Source organism: Triticum aestivum, chromosome 1B (assembly GCF_018294505.1).
Source record: "Triticum aestivum cultivar Chinese Spring chromosome 1B, IWGSC CS RefSeq v2.1, whole genome shotgun sequence".
NCBI lineage: Eukaryota > Viridiplantae > Streptophyta > Magnoliopsida > Poales > Poaceae > Triticum > Triticum aestivum.
The window spans coordinates 43,763,524-43,777,778 of NC_057795.1; the positions used below are offsets into that span (position 1 = coordinate 43,763,524).

Here is a 14,255-nt window from a genome sequence, read left to right on the forward strand (position 1 = left end):
TTAATGGCAATAATACAAATACGTGCCATGTCCCTTTCTGTCACTAGGATTGAGCACCGCAAGATTGAACCCATCACAAAACACCTCTTTCATTGCAAGAAAAATCAATCTAGTTGGTCAAAACAAACGGATAGATAGGAGAGAAATACAAAGATATAACAATCATGAATAAAAGAGTTTAGAGAATACTCAAATAATATTCATCGATAATCTGATCATAAACCCATAATTAATCGGATCCCAACAAACTCACCACAAAAGAAGATTACATAGAATAGATCTCAAAGAGCAACGAAGAGAACATTGTATTGAAGATCAAAAAGAGAGAAAAGTTATCTAGCTAGTAGCTATGGACCTGTAGTCTGTGGTAAACTACTCACACGTCATCGAAAGGACAACAGGATTGATGTACAAGCCCTCCATGGTCGAATCCCCTTCTGGCAGAGTACTGGAAAAGGCCTCTAGATGGTTTCTGTCGAGAACAGAAACTTGCGGTGACAGAAAAAGTGTTTCGGGCGGCTCTCTTTTGGTTTCCCGATTTTAGAGAACTTATAGAGTCAGGATTAGGTCAAACGGACCCATGGTGGGCCCACAAGGTACTAGGACGGTAGGCGCGTCCTAGTGCCTTGTGGCCACCTCGTTGCACATTTGGTCTCCTCCCGAAGCTTCTAGGGTCTCTCTTGTCCAGGAAAAAATCGTCAAAAAGTTTCGGGGCATTTGGACTTTATTTTGTAGAGTATTCCTAGAAAATCAAAAACAAGAAAAAAAAACTGACACTTGGCACTAGGTTAATAGGTTAGTCCCAAAAGATGATATAAAATTGCCTGTAATTGCATATAAAACATCCATGATTGATAATATAATATTATGAAACAATTAAAAAATTATAGATACGTTGGAGACGTATCAAGCGTGTGAGTGAGGAGGCCATGGCCGCAGCGAACCCCAATGTCGTTGCGGAGCAGCGTGCCATCTACGATGTCGTCCGTGCTCAAGCCGCCGCTCGTCGGGAAACGGCTGCCGCCGAGGCGCAGATTCGAGGGACGAAGGATAACAACGCCAGTTGTGCCTCCTATGCGCCGCCGCCGAACCATCCGGCGGCCCGGTGGGACGATGACAATGTGGGCGCCATCATTTCCATCGTGGTCCTCATGTCCACCGGCGAAGGACAAGCTCTTTTCTTACTACTCATTCGGTATATAGAAAGGGAATCTTAAAACTATTCAACAATCCATTGTCGTCCAGCCAGGTTAGGATACCTGGCTTTCACCCAGGCGACCCGGGTTCAAATCTCGGCAATTGAGCCCTTTTTTTCTATTTCTTTTCTTTTGACTACCCAAATTGCAACTCCTGCTACCCAAATTGTCTTTTCTTTTAACATCGTGTCAAAAAACGTCTTTTCTTTCATCCATTTCTACGACAAGTATTTCCGGACGGAGGGAGTATTTATTAAGGCCCCTGCCACTCCATATATGAAGAATAACCAGTCCAGAGTTTTACTACTCCATGTATGAAAAACAACCAGAGTTCTATGAGCAGGTGAAGCACATAAAGGCAAATTACCTGATTCTTCTGCACAGATCTCTGCACTTGAAAAACCATGTCTCTGATCTCTATGCAAGTATGTAATGTAGAGCTCTGCTACGCCTACGCCATTTTGCATCTGCCATTTGGTTGACAGAATACCCCCAATCCCCCATTAGCCATTAGCTCAACTTCTGCAAACAAGCTCAAAATATTCCAAGCGATGTTGAATCATGTTCCTTTCATTTCCTTTTTTCTTGTTCTGTTCTGTTTGGGGAACAGACCAAAAGCATGAGTGTATTCATATCTCATATTATGTGCAGTGTTGGCCACAAATATGCAACAAATACCTGACTGTTTGGCAGCAAAAATATCAAATACCTCTATGAGATCTTCATCCAGCCATCCTTTAGTACCTGAACTTATATCTCGAGATTCAGGTTACATGCCATACTCTTCTGCAACATTGCTTGCTAAAAAATGAAATACGGTAACATCAGCGCTGATTAAATTCACAAGATAGCCCACAGTTCCAACGCCGGCTGCTACCCCAGCCAAACAAATGTTCAGGAAAAAAAAAGGCACTCGCTATATATATATTTTTATCTTTTGTTTGAGAAAAGAGGGGCCTCCCCCCGTCTGATTTCATTCAACGGAAACCAGGGTTCCATACAAACTACCAAACTTAATACCTACAGCTAATAATGACATAAACTAAAGGTAGCGAGTTTAAGATCCAAGTCACCCATTAGGTCATTACAACCAACAGGAAGTTCCAAACATCACAAAATCAGGAAACGACACTACAGCCACCGAGACATAGCAAGCTAAGAACATTACTGAAAAAAAAGGATCGGCAGACCACCAGCCGGCGCGGCGCGCGCTGCATCATGAGCTCGCACCACCTTCTGTTGAAGCGCCGACGATCCCTCCGGCAGTTTCTTCCTATCGCCATCACTCTGCAAACCTGCCCACAAACGAAGGAAAGTGCGGATGTCACAAGTCAGCTCAACAGGAGCCAAAATTAGCTTCATGCTCTATCCCGAGTTATCAGATTGCCCAGCAAAAGGCATGAATTCCCACCACATGAAAATTAAGTCCTACTGGTATTTTACCTAACAGATTGACAAACCAAATGGTTGCTCTTTTACATGCACTTTCAAGACCCTAGAATGTTTGGAATATACGATACGAAAAGATAAACAGAGTATCTCTTGAAAGGACATTTACAGAATTAGCTACCGAAGGGATCATGCATCCACATACCATATATATGCTCGTTGTAGAAAAAAGGGTAAGGAACATAATCTCTTCCGATATAAAAAGGGTAAGTAACATCATCTCTTCCGAAATAAAACTGTGCATCTGTAGAAGCTCTGTTATCCAGGTGTAGCTGCTCGCGCTGATTAGAAATCCATTTCTCGTCGCAGTTACCAGACACACCAAATTTCATTACCTTGAGCACCCTTGCATTCAAAATAAAGAACTTGGCGAAGTTAACATTGCGTTTATTGCCTCGATAGCCGTTCAGTACTATTTCTCTGAGATGCAGATCAAGGCAGTTGATAGGATCGACAAGTGTGCCACTTTCCCGAACTTTCTCCAGATATGACTACAAAAGAGAAGAAAGTATAGCAGCCACTTAGGCGACGATAAAATAAAAATGAATAATTTCTTCATAGCTGGCATGTCTAACCAAACCACGATTAGTTGCATGATGTGCAAATTCAGAGTTATTGAACAATGTAGTCCCACCAAACAAATTCTTGACTTCAAAAGCAAGTGCCTGTTGACTTCAAAGCCCTCCTAGATGCAGTTTTAACAACTAGATTTGTCATGGTATAATTTGAGGATTAAATATTAGGATCTCCATATGTCCAAACTAGGCGTCCAGAGAGATGTATGATTGACCAGCAGAGTTAAAACAGCATTGAATAGGTTTATATAACTCCATATATATAATTCTTTTTGCTGGAGTGGTTCACATTTTAACAGCAAAAAAATTCACCTGAATGCACAGCTTCTCCAAGCAGGGAAAGCACCTAAGGAATTCAACAAATGCCTCCCCATTAGAGCTGCTAGGTCCCAGAACCAAAATCTTCACTGTACATGCCGACCCAGTGAACGGGATGGGGATATTTTCCTGGACCGGTACATATGACTATATGAGTATATGACACACATCAAAGACATAGCAGACTGTGCGAAGCAAGTAGGAAATGCTCAAATGCATCATATAAGTTTCAAGAAAGAAAACGAAGAGGACCTATTATACCTTAAGAATTAGGGTCCCGATCAAAAGTTTGTGCATTTCGGTTGATACGTACCCCAGTACCGTCAGTTTCGGCGCTGCAATGACCTTGATTTTTCCTGGAACCACTGGACCAACTTGCATCATCCTTTCGAGGCAGGGTGCATCCTCAATGACAAGCTCCTGGAATGTATGTTCTTCGTTCATCGGGCATACAGAGACACCAATGCATCGGAGAGTCGGCGAGATGATCCGGACGGTGCTGAACCCGTAAATGTCCTGAAGATGAAGCCTCTCAAGCACAGTGCAGCCAGCAAGAAGGCCGTGGAGGGCCGCCTCCGAGATGCAGACATCGTAGAGCTTGAGCCGCTTCAACTTAGGGAAGCTGAGCACAGGGGCCGCATCAATCTGGGGAAAATCGCAGCCGCCGATGCTGGCGGCGCGCAGCGTGGGGCCGAAGCGGAGCGCAGACGGCGGCAGGGGAAGCGGGCGCGGCGGAGGCAGCCGCGGCTGAGTGCCGTCTCCGTAGAAGTTGAGCTCCTCGAGCCCATCGAGGGCGGGGGACCGGAACCAGCCGTCGAACCTGGCGAAGCGGTCGCGGCCGAGGCGGATGGTGTCAAGGGAGAGGCGGCGGACGGGGCCGCGGTGGGAGGCGAGGATCTCGGAGACGGCGGTGATGCGGTTGCGCTCTTGCCCGGCGAGGTCGTCGTCGACGGCGAGGTTGAGCGGGGCGGATCGCCAGGTGTCGCGCCACGCGGAGGACAGAACGGCTGTCCGCGCGGCTTCCTTGGTGGGGAGGAGCGAGAGGATGCTGCCTAGGATGTCGGCGGGGAGCTCGCTGATGCGGTCGAGGGTCGCATCCTCGTCGTCCGCGCTCGCCGGGGCCTCCTGCGGTTCCGGCTTATCCCGCCGCCGCATCTTCGATGCGGAAGCCGCCGCCCCCGCCGCCAGAGGCTCTTCCCGCCTCCGCTTCTCGGATGTGACCGCCGCCGCATCGTTCATCGCCGCCGCCGTCGCCAAGAAAAAAAACCGAGCAAAAGATCAATTGATTAGTGTTGAGTAGGAGTAGAATACTACTGGTAGCAGTTGTCACACACTAAATTTAATCTGGTCTCTTACTTGGCCAGCAGCAGCAGCACAGCGGACTGATACACGTCATGCAGTTAAGTCATCCAAGCTGCCTCCCTTCCCGAGACAGCTCGCGTTCCTCACACCTGGGCCAGTCTTTTGCAGGATTCTCCCAGAATCTACCCCTCTCTAGCTTCTCTTAAAATCTTTGATTCTCCTTTATTTTACAATCCTACTTAATTAGACAGATAGAATTGTAAAACAAACATGGCTCAAAGATTCTGGAAAAATCTAGATAGAGGTCAGATTCTGGCAAAAGAACTCGGCACTAGTTAAGATAAACGTATAAGCTGTACAGATAGGATTCTGGTAGTTAGCTATAGGTGTAAAACAAGTTGTAGTATGTTGAGATTATGTAAGTTGTTAGCCCCAGATTGTGGATGCAACAACCATTCCCCTGATGGCCATATAAGCACTACGGCCGGCACCCTTGGGTTGCATTGAGCCAAACCCCAAACCTCTCGCACTTTTCACATGGTAACAAGAGCCTAGTCAATCTCAGCAATGACTTCCGCTTCAACCTCCTCCATAATGTCGCCTTCCCTTTCATCCACCATCCTCGCCCTCGGGCAGCATTAGTCCGGCACGTCCGGCGCCGCCGTCTCCATGTTCGCTGGCTCCACCTCGTCAGGACTCTTCGCTGTCCCGCCGATGGCTCAATTGGTCACCATCAAGCTCAGCCGTGACAACTATCTCCTCTGGAAGACCCAAGTTATACCCATCTTTCGCGGCCAGCAAATCCTTGGCTATGCCGATGGATCGCACCCTGCACCGGCGATGCTCGTCCCAAAAACGAAGGCGGTCGGCGCGCCAACGGTGGCCAACCTTGCGTACCTCCCATGGTACACCCAGGATCAACTGATCCTCTCTGCGCTCCTCTCCACGTTGTCACCCGAGGTACTGTCACGCACCCTCGGGCTGACCTCCTTCGCCGTTGTCTAGACTGCGGTCGAGAGGATGTTTGCGCCCCGCTAACGTACCCATGTGACGCACATCAGGAGGCAACTTGCACTCATCCAGAAGAAGGACATGAGCATGGTAGATTAGTACGGTCGTGTGAAGTCTCTCGGTGACCAGCTGGCGTCCGCTGGAAAGCCACTTGCCAATGAGGAACCGATGACTTATCTCCTGACTGGCCTCGATCAATCGTATGAAGCCTTCACCACCTCCATTAATCTGAGCGGAGAGATGCCACTTGACGAGCTCTACTCCCACATGCTCGATTATGAAGCAATCCGAGAGGCATCCAGCACAAACTATCACATCACTGCAAACGCCACTACACGCGGCAATGGTGGATCAAACCGTGGCAGAGGCCTCAATAGCGGTGGCCACGGTTGTTGGGGAACGTAGCATGCAATTTCAAAAAATTCCTACGATCACGCAAGATCTATCCAGGAGATGCATAGAACTGAGAAGGGGAGAGTGTGTCCATGTACCCTCGTAGACCGAAAGCAGAAGCGTTAGGTTAACGCGGTTGATGTAGTCGAACGTCTTCACTATCCAACCGATCTAGTACCGAACGTACGGCACCTCCGAGTTCAGCACACGTTCAGCTCGATGACGTCCCTCGAACTCTTGATCCAGCAGAGGATCGAGGGAGAGTTTCGTCAGCATGATGGTGTGATGATGGTGATGGTGATGTGATTCACGCAGGGCTTTGCCTAAGCACTATGACGCTATGACCGAAGGTGTAAACTGTGGAGGGGGCAACGCACACGGCTAAGAAAACAATTGATGTGCCTTTGGGGTGCCCCCAGCCCCCGTATATAAAGGAGGGGAGGAGGAGGCCGGCGGCCAGGAGGGGCGCGCCATGGGGGGGAAAGTCCTACTAGGACTCCACTCCTAGTAGGATTCGCCCCCCTTTTTCCTTTCTTCCACCGGAGGGAGGAGGGAGAGGGAGAGGGAAAGGGGGGCGCCGCCCCCTCCCCTAGTCCAATTCGGACTGCCATGGGGGGGGGCACCCCTTGCGGCCCTCCTCTCTCTCCACTAAGGCCCATGTAGGCCCAATACTTCCCCGGGGGGTTCCGGTAACCCCTCGGTACTCCAGTAAAATACCCGAACCACTCGAAACCATTCTAATGTCCGAATACTACCTTCCAATATATGAATCTTTACCTCTCGACCATTTCGAGACTCCTCGTCATGTCCGTGATCTCATCCGGGACTTAGAACAAAACTTTCGTCATCGAACGTTAAGCGTGCGGACCCTATGGGTTTGAGAACTATGCAGACATGACCGAGACACATCTTCGGTTAATAACCAATAGAGGAACCTGGATGCTCATATTGGTTCCTACATATTCTACGAAGATCTTTATCGGTCAAACCGCATAACAACATACGGTATTTCCTTTGTCATCGGTATGTTACTTGCCCGAGATTCGATCGTCGGTATCCTCATACCTAGTTCAGTCTCGTTACCAGCAAGTCTCTTTACTCGTTCTATAATGCATCATCCCATAACTAACTCATTAGTAACATTGCTTGCAAGGCTTATAGTGATGAGCATTACCGAGAGGGCCCAGAGATACCTCTCCGATACACGGAGTGACAAATCCTAATCTCGATCTATGCCAACCCAACAAACACCTTTGGAGACACCTGTAGAGCATCTTTATAACCACCCAGTTATGTTGTGACATTTGATAGCACAAAAGGTGTTCCTTCGGTATTCGGGAGATGCATAATCTCATAGTCAGAGGAACATGTATAAGTCATGAAGAAAGCAATAGCAATAAAAGTTAACGATCATTATGCTAAGCTAATTGATGGGTCTTGTCCATCACATCATTCTCTAATGATGTGTTCCCGTTCATCAAATGACAACACATGTCTATGGTCAGGAAACATAACCATCTTTGATTAACGAGCTAGTCAAGTAGAGGCATACAAGGAACCCTATGTTTTGTCTATGTATTCACACATGTACTAAGTTTCCGGTTAATACAATTCTAGCATGAATAATAAACATTTATCATGATATAAGGAAATATGAAAAACAACTTTATTATTGCCTCTAGGGCATATTTCCTTCAGTCTCCCACTTGCACTAGAGTCAATAATCTAGATTACATAGTAATATTCTAACACCCATGGAGTCTTGGTGCTGATCATGTTTTGCTCGTGGAAGAGGCTTTGTCAACGGGTCTGCAACATTCAGATCCGTATGTATCTTGCAAATTTTTGTGTCTCCCTCCTTGACTTGATCGCGGATGGAGTTGAAGCGTCTCTTGATGTGTTTGGTTCTCTTGTGAAATCTGGATTCCTTCGCCAAGGCAATTGCTCCAGTGTTGTCACAAAAGATTTTCATTGGACCCGATGCACTAGGTATTACACCTAGATCGGATATGAACTCCTTCATCCAGACTCGTTCATTTGCTGCTTCCGAAGCAGCTATGTACTCTGTTCACACATAGATCCCGCCACGACGCTCTGCTTGGAACTGCACCAACCGACAGCTCCACCATTCAATATAAATACGTATCCGGTTTGTGACTTAGAGTCATCCGGATCAGTGTCAAAGCTTGCAACGACGTAACCATTTATGACAAGCCCTTTGTCACCTCCATAAACGAGAAACATATCCTTAGTCCTTTTCGGGTATTTCAGGATGTTCTTGACCGTTGTCCAGTGATCCACTCCTGGATTACTTTGGTACCTCCCTGCTAAACTTATAGCAAGGCACACATCAGGTCTGGTACACATCATTGCATATACATGATAGAACCTATGGTTGATGCATAGGGAATGACTTTCATTTTCTCTCTATCTTCTGCAGTGGTCGGGCATTGAGTCTGACTCAACTTCACACCTTGTAACACAGGCAAGAACCCTTTCTTTGACTGATCCATTTTGAACTTCTTCAAAACATTATCAAGGTATGTGCTTTGTGAAAGTCTAATTAAGCGTCTTGATCTATCTCTATAGATCTTGATGCCCAATATATAAGCAGCTTCACCGAGGTCTTTCATTGAAAAATTCTTATTCAAGTATCCTTTTATGCTATCAAGAATTTATGTATTATTTCCAATCAATAATATGCCATCCACATATAATATTAGAAATGCTACAGAGCTTCCACTCACTTTCTTGTAAATACAGGCTTCTCCAAAAGTCTGTATAAAACCATATGCTTTGATCACATTATCAAAGCATATATTCCCACTCCGAGAGGCTTGCACCAGTCCATAAATGGATCGCTGGAGATTTCACACTTTGTTAGCACCTTTTGGATTGACAAAACCTTATGGTTGCATCACATACAACTCTTCTTTAAGAAATCCATTAAGGAATGCAGTTTTGGCATCCATTTGCCAAATTTCATAACCATAAAATGCAGCAATTGCTAACATGATTCAGACAGACTTAAGCATCGCTATGGGTGAGAAGGTCTCATCGTAGTTGAGGGAGTCCTGGACTAGGGGGTGTCCGGATAGCCGAACTATCATCATCGTCCGGACTCCAAGACTATGAAGATACAAGATTGAAGACTTCGTCCCGTGTCCGGATCGGACTTTCCTTGGCGTGGAAGGCAAGCTTGGCGATACGGATATGTGGATCTCCTACCATTGTAACCGACTCTGTGTAACCCTAGCCCTCTCCGGTGTCTATATAAACCGGATGGCTTTAGTTCGTAGGACGAACAACAATCATACCATAGGCTAGCTTCTAGGGTTTAGCCTCCTTGATCTCGTGGTAGATCTACTCTTGTAACACACATCATCAATATTAATCAAGCAGGACATAGGGTTTTACCTCCATCAAGAGGGCCCGAACCTGGGTAAAACATCGTGTCCCTTGTCTCCTGTTACCATCCGCCTAGACGCATAGTTCGGGACCCCCTACCCAAGATCCGCCGGTTTTGACACCGACATTGGTGCTTTCATTGAGAGTTCCTCTGTGTCGTCACCGATAGGCTCGATGGCTTCTTCGATCATCAACAACGACGCAGTCCAGGGTGAGACCTTCCTCCCCGGATAGATCTTCATATTCGGCGGCTTTGCACTGCGGGCCAATTCGCTTGGCCATCCGGAGCAGATCGAAAGCTATGCCCCTGGCCGTCAGGTCAGATTTGGAAGTTTGAACTTCACGACTGACATCCGCGGGGACTTGATCTTTGATGGATTCGAGCCACAGCCAAGAGCGCCACACTGTCACGACGGGCATGATTTAGCTCTGCAGCCGGACAGTACCCTAGAGGCCGCACTCGAGCCCGCTCCGATCTTCAATTCGGAGCTGGCTGCGCAGATCGAGGACGGATGGCTAGACACCGCCTCGGGGGCTGCAACCTCTACGGCGATAGAGCCGAACACTGACCTTGTCCCTCATGAAGCTCGTGACTCCAAGGTGCCAGACTCCTTGCCGGACTCCGAACCTCCCGCGCCCCCTCCAATCGAATCCGATTGGGCGCTGGTCACGGAGTTCACCGCTGCGGACATCTTTCAACACTCACCTTTCGGCGACATCTTGAGTTCGCTAAAGTATCTCTTGTTATCAGGAGAGCCCTGGTCGGACTGCGGTCAGGACGGTTGGGATGCGGACGACGAAGAAATTCAAAGCCCACCCACCACCCACTTAGTAGCCACCGTCGACGATCTAACCGACATGCTAGACTACGACTCCGAAGACATCGACGGTATGGACGACGATGCCGGAGACGACCAAGAACCAGCGCCTACCGGGCACTGGAAAGCCACCTCATCATATGACATATACATGGTGGATATCCCAAAGGATGGGAATGGCGAAGGAACAACGGAGGATGACCCCTCCAAGAAACAGCCCAAGCGCCGGCGTCAGCGGCGCCGCTCTAAATCCCGCCACAACAAGAATGAAGATTCCGGCACCGGAGATAATAACACCCCAGACAGTGCCGAAGACAACCCACTGCAGCAAGATTCAGCACAGGAGGACAGAGATGCCAGCCCTCATGAGAGAGCGGCAGAAGAAGAGGTAGAGGATTATATGCCTCCCCCCGGAGACGAGGCAAGCCTCGACGATGACGAATTCGTCGTGCCTGAGGATCTCGTCTAACAAGAGCATTTTAAATGCAGGCTTATGGCCACGGCAAACAGCCTCAAGAAAAAGCAGCAGCAGCTTAGAGCTGATCAAGATCTGCTAGCCGACAGATGGACTGAAGTCCTCGCGGCCGAAGAGCATGAGCTCGAACGCCCCTCCAAAAGCTAACCTAAACACAAGCTGCTCCCCGATTAGAGGAGGAGGCATATGAACCCGCATCACTAGCAGACAATACGGCTGACCGACCACCCCGTGGTCGCGACAGAGAGGCCTCTAGGCCCTTCACTGGAACCGTACCCCGGCATCGCTCGAAAAGCACAAGGCCACAGGGGAACGCTCCGAACTTGCAAGATATATTGGAGGATAAGGCAAGACAAGCAAGATCGATCTATGGATCGCGTGGGCGCCCCATGATACGTGACGACAACCGTCGCGCCGGACACAGTAAGTCCGGCCGGGCCGAACAAAATAGACAAAGCTCTTTTGAGCTCCGTCGTGATATCGCCTAGTACAGAGGCGCCGCACACCCACTATGCTTCACAGATGAAGTAATGGATCATCAAATCCCCGAAGTGTTTAAACCCGTGAATATTGAATCTTACGATGGCACAACAGACCCCGCGGTTTGGATCGAAGACTATCTCCTTCACATCCACATGGCCCGCGGTGACGATCTTCACGCCATCAAATATCTCCCACTCAAGCTTAAAGGACCAGCCCGGCATTGGCTTAATAGCTTGCCAGCAGAGTCAATTGGGAGTTGGGAAGACCTGGAAGTCGCATTCCTCGATAACTTCCAAGGCACGTATGTGCGACCACCAGACGCTGACGACCTAAGCCATATAATTCATCAGCCAGACGAATCGGCCAGACAATTCTGGACACGGTTCTTAACCAAGAAAAACCAAATCGTCGATTGTCCGGATGCGAAGGCCCTCGCGGCCTTCAAACATAACATCCGCGACGAGTGGCTTGCCCGGCACCTGGGACAGGAGAAGCCGAAATCCATGGCCGCCCTCACGTCACTCATGACCCGCTTCTGCGCGGGCGAGGACAGCTGGCTAGCACGCAGCAACAACCTCAGCAAAAATTCTGGCAGTCCGGATATCAAGGACCGTCATGGCAGGTCGCGTCGCAACAAAAACAAACGCTGCATTAACGGCGATAAAAGTGAAGATACGGCAGTCAATGCCGGATTCAGAGGCTCTAAACCCGGTCAGCGGAAAAAGCCATTCAAAAGAACTACTTCAGGTCCGTCCAATTTGGACCGAATACTCGATCGCTCGTGCCAGATACACGGCACCCCCGAAAAGCCAGCCAACCACACCAACAGGGACTGTTGGGTATTCAAGCAGGAAGGCAAGTTAATTGCCGAAAACAATGACAAGGGGCTGCATAGCGATGACAAGGAAGAGACCCGACCGCCGAACAATAGAGGAGAGAAGGGTTTCCCCCCACAGGTGCGGACGGTGAACATGATATACGCAACGCACATACCCAAAAGGGAGCGGAAGCGTGCACTCAGTGATGTATACGCGATGGAGCCAGTTGCCCTGAAGTTCAATCCATGGTCCTCCTGCCCGATCACTTTTGAACGAAGGGACCACCCCACCAGCATCCGCCACAGCGGATTCGCCGCATTGGTTTTAGACCCAATCGTCGATGGATTTCACCTCACTAGAGTCCTGATGGATGGCGGCAGCAGCCTGAATCTGCTTTATCAGGATACAGTGCGCAAAATGGGCATAGACCCCTCAAGGATTAAACCTACCAAGACGACCTTTAAAGGCGTCATACCAGGTGTAGAAGCCAATTGTACAGGCTCAGTTACACTGGAAGTGGTCTTCGGATCCCCGGATAACTTCCGAAGCGAGGAGTTAATCTTCGACATAGTTCCGTTCCGCAGCGGCTATCATGCTCTGCTCGGACATACCGCGTTCGCAAAGTTCAACGCGGTGCCGCACTACGCATACCTCAAGCTCAAGATGCCAGGCCCTCGAGGAGTCATCACGGTCAACGGAAACACTGAACGCTCTCTCCGAACGGAGGAACATACAGCGGCTCTCGCGGCAGAAGTACAGTGCAGCCTCTTAAGGCAATTCTCGAGTCCGGCCGTTAAGCGACCGGACACAGCTAAACGCGCCTGAAGTAACCTACAACAAGACCACCTAGCACGTTCCGAGCACGCGTAGCAGTGCGGCTCCAACCCCAGCCCCTGCAAAACGTCAAGACAGGTCCTTCGCGTACACCATTACGCTCTGAAGATACCATGGGCATGGGGAGAGGGGCATGACCACGATAGGCCCAGAATGCGGCTTAACCACACCAGGGGCTGTCAAGTGTGTCGTTCTTTTTTTCTTTTTCCTTTTTATTTTTACCCACAGGACTCCATTCGTCAGAGGCCCTGTCCAGCAGCAGACATGCTGAACTCACGATGCAATAGCCAGGGAAGGAGAAAGGCTACAATGAATATCCAGGTGGTCTCCATTACGAGCATTAAATCTGTTTTATGCACCATTCCGCAGCCTACCCCTGGAGGGGGACATGTTTAATAGTCCCATCCCTTTCTTATCACACCATTTGTATCGTTCTGCATTTACAGCAGTCTTTCTTGAATAAGTAATGTATCACCTTTTTGCTTCCAATTGCATTTCTTTCTTATACATATGTTCATTTATGACATGTTGCATCCGTACATTTTGGTACGGCTAAACACACCAGGGGCTTATGTTTCCCGCATCATGGTGTGATAAGTCCGAACACTTTCACAAGTGCGGCACCCCGAACTTATAGCATTATATGCATCGGCTCCGAATCATGTCTTGGGTCAATAGTTGGGTTTGCCCGGCTCCCATGTTTTGGTACCTTACGTTCCGTTGTATCGGCTATGGTAGCACTGGGAGAACCACTGCGATTGCACCCCAGTTGAGCTGGGCGAGCGCCTCAGTGGAGAAAGCTAAAACTGACCGTCATGATGAGGCGAGAGCCGGTCGCTGTTCGAGAGGTTTTTTGCGAGTCCCTAAAGACTTATGCCGCTTAGAGCGAGGAGCCGGCTTTGTCCGGCCCAGGCGTGGATAGCGCCCCAAATTCGGCCTTCCGAAGACTAGGGGCTTCGCCAAAATTTAAAATTATAGAAATCTATGGCTAAGTGAGAGTGTTCAAGCATTATAAGTCCGGTTGCCTTGTTCGTTGTGTTGAGTGCCTCCCTAGATGGACCCAAAAATGGGAACAAGAGTGCTCAAGTTTATCCCGAACACCCCAGCACTCGTGGCATGGGGGCTAAAGCCGACGACTTGCCATCTCTCAGATTTGATAAACAGCTGCACAGAAG

The 14,255-nt window shown here is 48.7% G+C and overlaps 1 protein-coding gene across 3 annotated transcripts; it reads right to left on the bottom strand.

Annotated features, from left to right (window-relative positions):
- Window positions 1–307: 307 nt before the first annotated feature.
- On the bottom strand, window positions 308–4,946 carry LOC123105723 (F-box/LRR-repeat protein At4g14103). Of its 3 annotated transcripts, XR_006450987.1 has the most exons (6): window positions 3,800–4,945; window positions 3,533–3,667; window positions 2,791–3,136; window positions 2,365–2,491; window positions 1,875–1,940; window positions 309–1,791 (listed from the first exon to the last, which is right to left on the bottom strand). XR_006450987.1 is itself a non-coding variant. In XM_044527849.1 (5 exons), the coding sequence occupies exons 1-5, from the start codon at window positions 4,775–4,777 to the stop codon at window positions 1,934–1,936; spliced, it is 1,593 nt and encodes a 530-aa protein (XP_044383784.1). In that variant the 5' UTR covers window positions 4,778–4,946; the 3' UTR covers window positions 308–1,933. The 3 variants fall into 3 exon arrangements, 2 of the variants coding, with proteins under 2 accessions (XP_044383784.1, XP_044383792.1); XM_044527849.1 differs by having other exon boundaries at window positions 308–1,940; window positions 3,800–4,946; XM_044527857.1 differs by lacking the exons at window positions 309–1,791; window positions 1,875–1,940 and having other exon boundaries at window positions 2,090–2,491; window positions 3,800–4,944.
- Window positions 4,947–14,255: the final 9,309 nt, after the last annotated feature.

What these genes read in the sequence shown, in the direction of transcription:
- LOC123105723 (XM_044527849.1), bottom strand. Translation starts at nt 4,777, where the DNA reads ATGAACGATGCGGCGGCGGTCACATCCGAGAAGCGGAGGCGGGAAGAG. An exon ending in TCGGGACCCTAATTCTTAAG is followed by an intron (nt 3,668 to 3,799) that starts GTATAATAGGTC and finishes GTACCGGTCCAG; the next exon opens with GAAAATATCCCCATCCCGTT. An exon ending in CTACAACGAGCATATATATG is followed by an intron (nt 2,492 to 2,790) that starts GTATGTGGATGC and finishes GTTTGTGGGCAG; the next exon opens with GTTTGCAGAGTGATGGCGAT.